This window comes from Sciurus carolinensis, chromosome 4 (assembly GCF_902686445.1).
Source record: "Sciurus carolinensis chromosome 4, mSciCar1.2, whole genome shotgun sequence".
Lineage (NCBI taxonomy): Eukaryota > Metazoa > Chordata > Mammalia > Rodentia > Sciuridae > Sciurus > Sciurus carolinensis.
The window spans coordinates 85,736,606-85,749,700 of NC_062216.1; the positions used below are offsets into that span (position 1 = coordinate 85,736,606).

The 13,095-nt window shown below is 34.1% G+C and overlaps 1 protein-coding gene across 1 annotated transcript in view; it reads right to left on the reverse strand.

The window, feature by feature from the left end:
* The window catches only part of Plcz1 (phospholipase C zeta 1), a gene marked incomplete at its 5' end in the record, with an annotated part of 53,707 nt that extends 40,679 nt beyond the window's left edge, over positions 1–13,028 (reverse strand). The window contains 2 exons of the mRNA XM_047549731.1: positions 2,528–2,759; positions 12,897–13,028. Of these exons, the coding sequence (XP_047405687.1) occupies positions 2,528–2,759; positions 12,897–13,028 (364 nt within the window). The remainder of the gene's footprint in view (positions 1–2,527; positions 2,760–12,896) is intronic.
* Between the last annotated feature and the right edge of the window lie 67 nt (positions 13,029–13,095).

A 13,095-nucleotide genomic window follows, 5' to 3' on the forward strand; every position in this document is an offset into this window, starting at 1 on the left:
ATTATGTGGTGGTCAAAATGCAAACACAAACGCAAGGTATCAAGGCCACTATCCCAATATCTTTTTGTATCTTTTAATTTCCCACCTGAAGGTGAGAGTGCCAATGTGATTTCTGGTTTGTTTTACTCACTAGATCAATGCTACTGAAAGTGCCCATCTGTAAACTGGCTGATTCTAGGAGGTAATGACATAAAAAGCTTGAGCCAGAATATAAATCAATTCACTACTTCTTTAGAGAAAACCTTGCTATGATGAAGAAGAAAGAAGAAAAAGGAAAAGGAGAAGAGGAACAGGAAGAGGAAGGGGAAGGGGAAAAAGAAGAGGAAGGGGAAGAAGGAGGAAGAGGAGGAGGTCGTCATCAGTTGATCTTCTTGGGTATGCTTAGTAATACAGTTGCTTTCCTTTCTGATGCAAGCTCTTTATCTTGTTGCAAACTCGAAGAAGTTTAATGATGCTCAGGTCAAACTGCTACTAGCACTGCATTCAGTCACATCACCACAATGCTTCCAACCCTCCAAAATCTCTGAGTGACATCATGAAGCCAAATGTAATTTTAGCCTACAAATCCCTTCCTGATCTGATCTCCTCTATCCCCACAAACTCACCTCCCCATCATTCTCCAAGCTCTGACCATACTGCCCTTTTCCTGTTCCTTGAATTCTCCAACTCAAGTCCAGTGCTTCTTTCCCTTCCCCCTCCCCTACTCTCAGACACAACACGACTCCCATTTGACCATATGACTTGTTCTTTCTTGTCATTTCAGTCTTGACTTAAACTTCACACATCAGCAAGGTTTCTCCTAAACACCCAATCTGAAATAGAGTAGGTCACCTACTCTTTATCACTTTTTCTGTTTTATTCTGTTCACAACACTTAGCATTTTTTAAATGACTCTTTTACATGTTTCATTATTTATTGTCAGTTTCCTCCAGCCCTCATCGGGAATATAAAACTAGTTGCCATCTTCTACACTGTGTCCCCAGCCTCTGGTCTAGAATCACACTTACTTGCCACAAATAACCATTTGTATAAATCATAAATGAATGATTGAAGGAAAAAGTTTAGTCTTCATAGAACCCATATTACCCCCATGTTAAACATTGGTCGTTCAAACCAAATTTCAAAGGCAGAGCTTGGGCTTTCACATCTTTCTTATGAAGAGAGCATTTTAAGTTGTGTCATCAGTTAATTTCTGTGGAACATTGTCATTATGCTCAAACAATATTTATTGTGCAATTATGTAACTATTTTATTGTATTATTTCTTTATTATTTGGTTTCAAGTGATCGTAAATGAAACAGTTTGAAGTGTTTTACCTATTGAAAGATGAAACAAAAATTCCAAATTATGACAGCTCATTAGCTTAAAGGATAATTTAATTTAAACCAAATAACTATGTATTCAAAAATGAAGGAAAATCTGGTATACTACAGCACAGTATAACTATAGATAGCAATAATTTGCTGCATATGTCAAAAAGCTGGAAGAGAGGATTTTGCAAGTTTTCACCATAAAGTAATGAGAAATATTTGAATAGATAGATCTGTTCAATCTGATTTAAATATCACTCAGTGTTTCCATGTATCAGACATTACATGGTCATACAATTTAAAATTTTTATGAATCTGTTAAAAATAACTTAATAACAGACATAAATATTTTAAACAAGGAAAAGCAAACTTTTAAAAATACGTATGAAATGTTGTTGTTGGTTTGGATCTGAAATATCTTCCAAATGTCCATGTGTAAAGGCTTAGTCCCCTGCTTGGCACTACGGGAAGATGATAGAATCAAGCTGGGAGCAAGTGGGAGAGCTTGGAAGTATGCCCATGAAGGGTCTATTGGGACCCCAACCCCTACTTTTCCTCTCTCTCTTTCATTTTTCAGTCATCATGAGGTAAGCAACAACCCCCATCACAGGTTCATACCACAATGAGCTTCCTTTCCACAGGTGCAAAACAACAGGGCCAGTCAGTCATGAACTGGAGTCTCCAAAACTGTGCACCAAAATAAACCTTTTCTTTTATGAACTGATTATCACCAGAATTTGTTAGAATACCAAAAATGAGCTGACTAACACAGTTGTAGACAGTTTTGTTCTTTAAAAAAAGAAAAACTAGTGATTTCAAGATATTTTTCCTTCCTATATTTGTTTGCATTTACCTTAAATTTTATGTACATTTTTATAATGCATAAAAATGGAAGAATGTTCATAACTTGGATTTTTATCTTATTCATGAGATCTATTGGAGTACTTTCAATATTTTACTTTCATGTCTAAATTCATCTCTGAATATTTTAGAGATAAATGAAAACAGTTAATGGAAAGGAGTTAGAAAATAAAGTAGGTAAGAAACTCATGGCTACACATTATAGCTTTTAAAAGGTACATACACATTCTAAAATATATTTTTGCATATTCTGGAAAATAAAGTTGACCCATTCAAAAATTTAATCACCATCATTCATAAAAATACTTTAGATATAAATATAAATATTCTGATAAAACTTTGAAATACAAACATACCTTCTTCAATGGGCTCATATTTCTGAATGATCTCAGAAACAAAAGCTTTAGTAACCTTAGTTATGAATTGTTCTTGTGTTAGAAATTTAGCCAGGTTACTTTCAAAAAGAATTTTTCGGTTTTCAGAATACGTGTTGAAAATTTCAGCAATTTCTTCTCTGTGTGCAATAATCCGATAAATTGCTCTAAATTCTTCTATGGTGATTCTTCCTTGTTTCTGTCTGTCATTGTCCTACTAAAAAAAAATGACTAGTGGGCTCACAACGTGAGTATCAAAAACATATGCAAAATAAATGTTAAGAGTATTCATATAATATACATAGCAATTTAAACTTTAAAGACAAGGAAACTTACACTGGACCCTTATTAATGATAAAATACACAAAACTACATGAAGTGTAGGGAAAGGTTAGTGAATCATAACTTCTCAAAACCCAGTGGCATTCTGGTATTCTACTCCATTTCAGTACCTTCTTAAAACCATGCCAGGCACTGTGAAACCCATGCCACCTATGTTTGGCCTAGACCATAAATGTCAGAATGAATCAGACACATTCAAGATCACTGTACACTGCAGAGACTGTAGTAGTTACCAACACCTTGAAGAGGTGGAGTGTGTGTGATCATCGTAGAATCTGGGATAGGGACTGATGAGATAGGGTCTACTAAGAAACAATGGAATCACCTGACTGTCATGGAAATTCTATATTTAAATTGTATGAGAAAGAAAACAAGGACATCATCAGCTGGGTTCGGTTCTTAAAAGTAATAGAACCACTGTGAGGTTGTGAGTGAGGAAATGACTAGCAAAAGTAGAAACTTAGTATGAATAGTTTGCATTTGGAAGAAATGGAAAACTGCAGGTAAAATAGCAGAAAATATGTAATTCCAGTGGAAGGTGGTAGATAAATAATAAAGAACAGATGCAAATGAAATGACGAAGAGAGAAGTCAGAAGGATTCAACACGTGACAATTTTAGACATTTGAGCGAGGGAATTCAGGAATGCCTGGGGTGGGAGAAAATTAAAGTAACTACAGTAGAATTATGGTATCATCAACAAGTATTAAAAAAAACAACTAGGGAATAGGAATTTCAACTGAGAAGGGAGTTTTGTTTTTTTAAAAAAAAGCTTTTTTAATTTAACATCTTACTCTCTCGTTACATTTTAAACACCTTGAATACAAAGAACATGTGTCAAAGGGACATTGTGTTGTGGTGAAAAGCTGACAGAATTCTTAGAGATATGTTATATTCCAAACTTCAAAGTGTGTGAGACTTTGGACACATAAATTAAACTTTCTGAGCTTCATAATTTTTTGTCTAAAAAATATAGAGATCGTACCACCTGTCATCAGGCTTTGGTGAGAATTGGACATATACAATAAATGGTAGTTCTAAACACCAGAGTATTGCCTAGTGTCTCATCTTTGGAAATCTTTCCTGTGAAGTGTACAACATTATAGAACCCCTGGGGTATATAACAGGAGACAGACATGCCAGAAATGATCTTTTCGTTTCATTAGGAAAAATTCAGAAGTGGCAATCAGACAATTGTATATAAAGGGATCCAAGAAGCAATCTGAGCTAGTTACCAAATATGAAGAGCACTGAGGTGGTTCGAAGAGGAACACTAACCATACCTATGGAGCAACTTGAAGAAGAAGGGACTCAAAGTGCAAAGTGGACATGAAGATAAGCTTGGGAGACGGACTGAGGTCTGTAGTTGTCAAATCAGATACTGATTCTGCTGAGCTCTTTAAATAATGATATCCCCTTAAATTGTAGAATCAAAGTAATAGATATTGTCAATTATCTTAGTAAGCAAACATGGTTCAACTTACTGTTTTTTAAATTCTGAATTTTGAGATCCTTAAAAAATGTGTTGCTGGGCTAGAGTTGTGGCTCAGTGGTAGAGCAGTTGCCTAGCATGTGTGTGGCACTGGGTTCAATTCTCAGCACCTCATATAAATAAATTAATTAAATAAAGGTCCATTGACAACTAGGAAAAAATATTTTAAAAAAAGAACGTGTGCAAAATAAAAATAATTTTATTTTAACCCTTCCCACTCTTGATTTTTCATAAGATCTTAAGTCAATAAAAGTCCAAATGGGCCTATGCTGCCTGAAAATTTTTTTTGCATAAAGGTATCTATATTAAAAGTTATAGTCCTACTAAATAGCAGTATTAAGTAAAGTACATATTATCCACTGAGTAACAGGTTTTGCTATTTTCAATCAGGGTATAAACTTGTTCATCTGAGATGTCCTCTGCTAACTTATTTTGTTTCGTTGCATTTTCCTAAAAGATCAAAGTCATCATCTGATGTATAAAAAATTAGAGATAAAAAGATCAAATAAAATTCCACGAATCCAAATCATTGCTACGACTGATCAACACCAAAGAAGAATTAAGGGTCAAAAATTAATTTAATTACCAAAACAGAAAAACTACACAAAATAATTAGGTTTGTGTCACTGAAAATGAAAAGATCACTGAAGATGGGAAGACCAAAGGAAAATGAGAAAGGGAAGGGAAAGGGACAAGAAGGAGGTGATGATGGAGAAGATGGACAGGATTGGTGAACACAGTCGGATGGGGGAAGCAGGAAGGAGAAAGCAATCACAGGAAAGATTCAGGTCTGAGAATCAAGGTACTTAACAGCAGTTAAAGCTTATAGTACCAATGTATTATTTTGTCCCCTGTCTATGAACTGTGCCTAGTCCTAGAAGTGTAGAAAAGAATAGGAACTAAAACCACACAGCACAGTGGAAAGACCATACACCATCACACAAATTAACAGTAGATATGCAGGAAAAATAATACATCAAATGCATATGTGTTCAACTCCCTCTTAAACTTCTCAGTGCATCTATTTTGACTCCAAGAATAAAAAGACTCTAACTGTTGCGTGACTTCCATGACCAGTTAAGATGTCATTGGTGGTTTCTGCTCTTATCCTTTCCCTCCTTGTCCCTCACTCTGGGTGCTCTGAATTAGTTACAATATAGATACTGTATGTCTTGCTATGGAGTATAGGCTGTTTTTTCTGTCTGGAATACCTTTCTTTCTCTTATTTATTTATTTTTTAAGGTGCTGGAAATCAAATCTAAACCTGCAACACAAACACTAAACAAGTTACAACAGTAGTTTGAATATGGTTTTGTTGTACAGGATAAAAAATTAGGAACCTCTTCCTATTTAAATAGTAGGTGAAGCAATTGAGAATCAATAAAATTGCTCAGGAAGAATTTATAAAGTCAAATGAAAAGAAAGACCTCAGGCCTACTTTAAGAGGAAAGTAGAACGTATGGTTAGAAGACAGATGGAAAAGGAATGGTCTGAGATTTGAAAAAAAAATTAGGAAAGAGTGATGTTCTAGAAGTCTGGACAGACAGAATTTTAAGAAAGAAGGAATAAATAAAATACATAGAGAGGCCAACCAGCAGATATAGCATTTTAGACATAAAGAGGTTTTCAAGATAAATGTGAATGCAAAACTTATCTCAATGGATCATTGAATAAGTGGAAAAGGAAATATAAAGAATTCTTTTGATTTATCTAAAAAACCGAATGCAACAACAGAGAATATGGAGCTATTTATTTTATTAGATAAGACTTAAAAAGTTGATATTGTGGAGGGCCACAAATGTAGGAAACCAAAACCCGAGTTCAACCAAATAGAATACAAGCAGCAGAACTCATTTCAGTTTGCAGGTTTGAGGACAGACAGTAGAGTCTGTCTGACTTCTAACTTCCAGTCCTTTCTACACTGCTGCCAGATTATTTATCCTAAAATATGCAACACTCTCCTAGTCAAAACTTCAGTGGCTACTCAGTGCCTGCAAAAAGGAATCCAAATTCTATGGTCTACCATTCAAGACCCACCGCCTGGCATTTGCAGCTATTTCTCAACACCCCCTTCACGCATGCTGTATTCCAGTTATGTTTGATTATGCTTTTTTTTCTTCAAGGACTCCTTGTATTCATGCCACACATGCTATTTTTCATTCTTTAAGATCCATCAAGAATGCCACCTCCACTATGGCATCTTCTAGAAAAGCCCAAGTTAGCCTCTTTCTTCTCAGATTCCCTGTTAGAATTTTTTATGAGATTTAAGACCAATTTATAAAATAGTAATTTCTGCATTTCTGTTTCTTCTAAGAGAAAGATAATGCTTTGTTTTTTTTTTTTTTACAATGCATAGTTTCTAACAGAGTGCCATGCACATAATATAAATTTAGTAATGGTTATTCGAGACTTAAGTCCTATATTACGAATTCCTGAATTAAAAGGGATTGAATGCCATACTCAACCAGCAATCAAAGGTGCAATCTAAGACTAGGTATATGTATTGAAATAATATGTACTATTTCCTATAAAATATTTTAAATGTTATAAAATTAAAGAGTGTTATAAGGTAAAAGCAATAAAGTTGTTTTTAGAAAAAGAATAAAAAAAACTTAAGACATTGTTGCTCAAGTCATGATTCAATGATTAATCTTGTAGAAAGAAGTTCAGGATACATTGCCAAGATCATAAAGTTATATGTTCTTTACTCAAATTTATAATAAAAAGTTACCTTGTTAGAAAATAAATTTATGTCAGATTTTATGTCAGTTCCTTAGGAAATCAATAGATGTAATGCAACTTTCCAGAGCTTTTGAACAAAAAAAGTGCTGCAGTTTCAGCTAATATGTTACTGATTGCTACTTTTTGCATGTTCTAGGTACACTCATAAATAATACATTATTTAATATTCATAAACTATGTTAGGATTACATTCTGCAGATTAAGAAGTTTACTCAGAGATTTGATTCACCAAGAGTTACACAGTTAAGATGTATTAGAGCCTAAACTCTCCACACTCAGAGACAATGGAAGATTTTGGACACCAAAGTAAGGTTCATTATGACTTAACAATTTATTTACTCCAGCAAAAAGTGCACCACAATTTTAGTAATAAGAGTTACACAAAAGAGTCGAATGTCCAAGATGATTAATCTTTGTCTATCCCCAAAATTCAGTTAGCCAAGGCACCTTTTCTAAGTATTCTATTTAATCCAAGTAATCTATTTAACTGCATATATGGCATTTTAGCCTGAGGCAACAAAGTATCTGTCAGAAGGTTGAAAATTATTTTAATAGATAAGAATGGCCATCATCAGCCTCATTTATAAGTAATTTATGTTTCTAAAGCTGGAGTTCATTTTAAGGAAGTTTTTGATGTATTCCAAGAAAACTCTGTCCCTCGAATTTCATAATTAACAATGTTGTCATAGCCACTCCAAAAAGATTTTGTTTAACAAAGTAAACCTGCTAACCTACCCATGTCTAAATAGCCATAAATTTTGATTAGTGAGTCATTTCTATACTTTTATAACTGTTGAACTTTCTGCATCATGCTCTTAAATATGGCCTGTACCTTACTCAATTCTACTTCAGATGATGTCTAACTTGAAGACAATTCAAAGCAACCTGATAATCATGCAATAATATTTACTTCATTTCACATTTGATACAGATTTTAATAGATTGCTAACTCTGTATCGTGTTGAATGTTAATTAAATCAGGAAGAACAGAGCTGTTTCTCCCTTTAGGAGTTAACATGGAGGGAAAATCCTACTTGTAAAGGACATTTCACAGAAAACTCATATCTGCAAATGCTTTAGACATGAGCTTATTAAAATTCCTACAACTTATGGCAGCATACACTACTTGGACTCTGAGAAACAACTCTGTAACTGTTGTCTTTTACTGTGGTCTGCTGAGAAGCACAGCTTTTCCTTTTTGGATTTCCTGTGTGGTAAACTTGAGGGCTAAGGCTTATTGAGAGAAGTGTGAGACAGTTTTGCATAGGTCTCAATGAGTGTTTTCCTACACAAGTTACTGACCACCTTTCCTCTGGGTTAGCTTTCCCAGGGTTTTTGTATAGCAAATAACTGTGGTAAAGATAGCATCTCCCTCCAAAGAAGAAAGCAGGTTTGCTTACTGTTCACTGTATTAATGTTAACTAACGACAGCCCCAGGTCAAAGATCAGACTGGCTTATCACCCTTCATTAAAGATCCAGGAACCTTTAGTTTGAGTTTCCTCTCCCACAACCCAACCCTAAAATTCCCACAGCAGGTCACCTGGTCCTCTTCATATCACACTTTGGCAACTGGGGATTGGGGAAATGGCATCAAAATGCTAACACAGTTATTTTTGTGAGTAATAAGCTGTCTTTTTTTCTCTGATCTACAAGCATGCCTCAGCAAGGATCCATGATACTACAACAGGCAGACTTCTATTTGGCAAGTAGGGTAAAATGCCAGATCCTTTAAAGTTTGTCAGCAATGACAGCTTCATGGGAGATTGTGTTATCTGGGTATTCACTTTCAAAAAACAAAATCATATTTGGGATTTTTATATCCCTCACTATTCGTATTAACCTGTCTAGTACTCTTGCCTCATTCTCCAAAAAATGTGTCATGTTCCTAGACCAAAACTCATCTAAAACATTTGCTTTATTCACAATCCTTCCTTTGTCATTTAGTGACAGAATGGAGCCAGGTTAGGGGGCACGGTGGGGCATGCCTATAATCCCAGAGGCTTGGGAGCCTGAGTCAGAAGAATCACAAGTTCAAAGCTAGCCTCAACAATTTAGTGAGGCCCTAGTCAACTTAGATTCTCTGTCTCCAATAAAAAAATATAAAAAGGGCTGGGGATATGACTCAGTGGTTAAGCACCCCTAGGTTCAAACCCTAGTACCAAAATAATAATAATAATAATAATAATAATAATAATAATAATAATAATAATATTGGAGCAGGTTCCCCTCCTACTAGTTCTTGTTTAAAAGAGAATTGGAGGTATGGTTTTCTTCTTAGTCCTTTTTTTTTTTTTTTTTTTTTTTTGCGGTACTGGGGATCGAACTCAGGGCCTTGTGCTTACAAGGCAAGCACTTTACCAGCTGAGCTATCTCCCCAGCCCTTGGTTTTCTTCTTTGGAGTAAACAAAACAGGAATGTTTTATTACTCATTTCTTCTTGATATTTTTAAATTAATTTGCTGAGACATAACTGATTTCCAAAAAGTTTCCATATTTAAGATATACAAATTAATGAGTTTGGAGATAAGAGTAGAACCATGAAAACATCACCATAAATGCATTCACCCACTTCAAAATTTTCGTTTTATCTCTTTATTAGGTGAGTGTGTGTATTAACAACACTCAACGTAAGATCTAGCCTCCTGCCAAATTTTAAGGATATAATACAGTGTTATTTACTACAGGCACTATCCTGTTAGTAGATCTCTAGGACTTATTCATGTTGTGCTGTACCTTTGACTAACGCTACCCTGCTCCCTGCACCCCCAGGCCTACATGTTGTTGTAAATGGCAGACTTTTTTTAAAGCATGAATAATATTCCATTGTATGTATATGCCACATTTTCTTTACCCATTCTTCTGTTGACCGACACTTATGTTGCTTCCATATCTTGAATATCTTCCATATCTTGAATAAATAAAGATACGAACATTGAATGCAGACATCTCTTCCAGATCTTGATTTCAATTTCTTTGGGTGTATACCCCAAAGTGCGATTTCTAGATTATATGATAGCTCTATTTTTAACTTTTTGAGAAACTTCCACACTGCTCTCCATTTGTTGCACCGATTTACAGTTCCATCAACAGCGTAAGAGGCTGCCCTTTCCTCCATACCCTTTCAACCCTTGCTAACCTTTTCCTTATATAGCCATTCTAATAGAGATGGTATTTCACATGGTTAGATTTGCATTTCCCTGACAATTAGTGATATTAAGCACCTTTTCATATACCTGTTGGTTAAGTGTATGCTTCCTTTGGAGAAATGTCTGTTACAGTTCCTTTGCTTGTTTTTAAATCAAGTTGAGTTTTTTCGTGTTGAGTTGTGGGACTTCTTTATATATTTTGAATACTAACCCTTTATCAGATACATGGTTTACAAATAATTCCTTACATTCTGTGGATTGCTCTTTTATTTTGTTATTTCCATTACTTTTTATTTTTTATTTTGATACAGGGTCTCACTAAGTTGCTTAGGGCCTCACTAAGTTGCTGAGACTGACTTTAAACTTGCAGTCCTCCTGCCTCAGCCTCCTGAGCTGCTGGGATTACATGTGTGTGCCACCTCACCTGGTTCTTTAATGAATTTTGAATTGTGTATGGTACAAACATTCCCGTTTGTTCTTTTGCATGTAAATATCCAATTATCCCAACCCTATTTATTCAAGAGACTATATTTCTCCAATGTGTATTCTTAGCACTTCTGTTGAAGATCAGTTAACCTATATGAATGGGTTTTATACTGGACTTTCCACTCTGCTCCATTGGTTTATATGACTTTTTATACCCATACCACACATTTTGATTACTGCAGCTTTATAAATAATTTTGAAATCAGAAATTTTGATACCTCCAGCTCTATTCTTTCTCAAGATTACTTTGGCTATCCAAGGTCTTTTCTAGTCCAATATGAATTTTTGGAGTTCTTTTCTATTTCTATTTTAAAAAATGCCATTGGGATTTTAATAGAGATTGCTTCAAAACTGCAGATTGAGGGTAGTATAGACATATTAATATGGGGTGTTTTCATTTATTTGTATCTTTTTAAATTTTTTCAAGAGTGTTTTATAGTTTTTTGTACAAGCTTTTCACCTCCTAGGTTAACTTTATTCCTAAGTATTTTATTCTTTTTAATACTAATGTACATGAGATTACTTTCTGGATTTCTTTTTTGGAAAGTTCAGAATTGGTGCATAGAAATACAACTGATTTTTGCATATTGGTTTTGTAGTGTGCCACCCTACTGAATTTATTAGTTATAACAGTTTTTTGACAGAGTCGTCATAGTTTTCTACATATAAGATCATGTCATCTGTGAACAGATAATTTTACTTCTGCCCTTCCAAATTGAATGCCTTTTATTTATTTTTCTCAACTTGGTCTGGCCAGGACTTCCATTACTATGTTGAATAGAAGTTGTGGGAGTGGGTGTCCTTGCTTTGTTCCAGACCTTAGAGAAAGACCAGTTTTTCACCGTATGTTAGCTGTAGACTTTTCATACACAGACTTTATCATGTTGAGGTAATTTCCTTCTATATGTAATTTCTTGACAGCTATGTTTTTCTTTCATAAAAGGATGTTGAATTTTTTCAAATGATTTTTCTTCCTTTTTGGGCATGATCTTGTGATTTCTGTCCTTCATTTTGTTAAAGTGGTGTGTCACATTGATTGATTTCTGTATGTTGAACCATCCTTTCTCACCGGGGATAGATCCCTCTGGTCATGAAGTATGATCCTTTTAAAATGCTACTGAATATGACTTGCCATTTTTTTTGTTGAGTAATTTTTCATCTATATTCATCAGAGATATTGGCTTGTAGTTTACTTATAGCATCTGTGTTCAGCTTTGGTATCAGTGTTTTCCTAGCTTTATAAAATGACATTGGATGTGTTTCTTCTTCTATTTTCTGAAAACATTTAAGGACAATTGGTATTGATTTTTTAAATCTTTGCAATAATTTACCTATGAAAGTATTTAGTTCTAGGCTTTTCTTTCTTGGGAGATTTTTGATTACTGACTCAATCTTTGCCTACTGGTCTATTCAGGCTTTCAAGCTTTTGATTCAGGCTTGGTAAGTTGAATATTTCTGGAATTTCTCTAAGTATTCTGAGTTGCTCCATTTGTTGGCCTATCTTTACTCATAATAGTCTCTTATGATCTTTTTTTATTTCTGTAGGATCAGCTGTAATGTCTTCACTTTTATTTACAATTTTATTTGTCTGAGTCTTCTCTCATTTATTCTTAGTCTTGCTAAGGGTTTGCCAATTTTATCTTCTGAAGAAAAAAATTCTCTTAATTCCATTTGTTTCTTCTATTAATTTTTTTTTCTATTGCATTTGTTTCTGTGCTAATCTTTATTATTCCATTCCTTCTGCAAACTTTGGACTTAGATTCTTCTTCCATACCTTCTATAAATCACTAACATTTTAACTATTTTCTATTTGATCATTTATATGGTTTTTGATACTTATATGACCAAGCCTAATTATAAGCCCAATCCAAGATCTTATGTAAGCATTCCTGTATAATCAGGAAATCGTTTTAAACCGATAGCCAGTTATTATTTCAAATTTTATCAACTACTAATTTTACCTCTTACCTGAATTCTCAACTTGATTGTAAATATAGTTAGCAAAATTAATTTCTTTTATTCTTAAGAGATTAATTTTTCATGTGCATTTTCTACAGAAAGTATTCAAGTGGCTATTAATATTTACTCATATTAAATTAAGTTCTTCCTAGAATGGGATAGGCAAGGGGTGGATATCATCTCACCTTAAAAATATGTTTCACATGACCATAATTGCAAGGAATATCTAACTTTTCAAGTAATCTGTGAGTTTTTTCTACATTAATTTTTCCACCTCTAAATTCATCCTGAATCTTCGACAAAAACCATGTATGAAGCAAAAAAAGTTAAGGAAATTCTCAAAGAAAGTTAATGAATGTTTAAAATTCTTAAATATTTTATCTT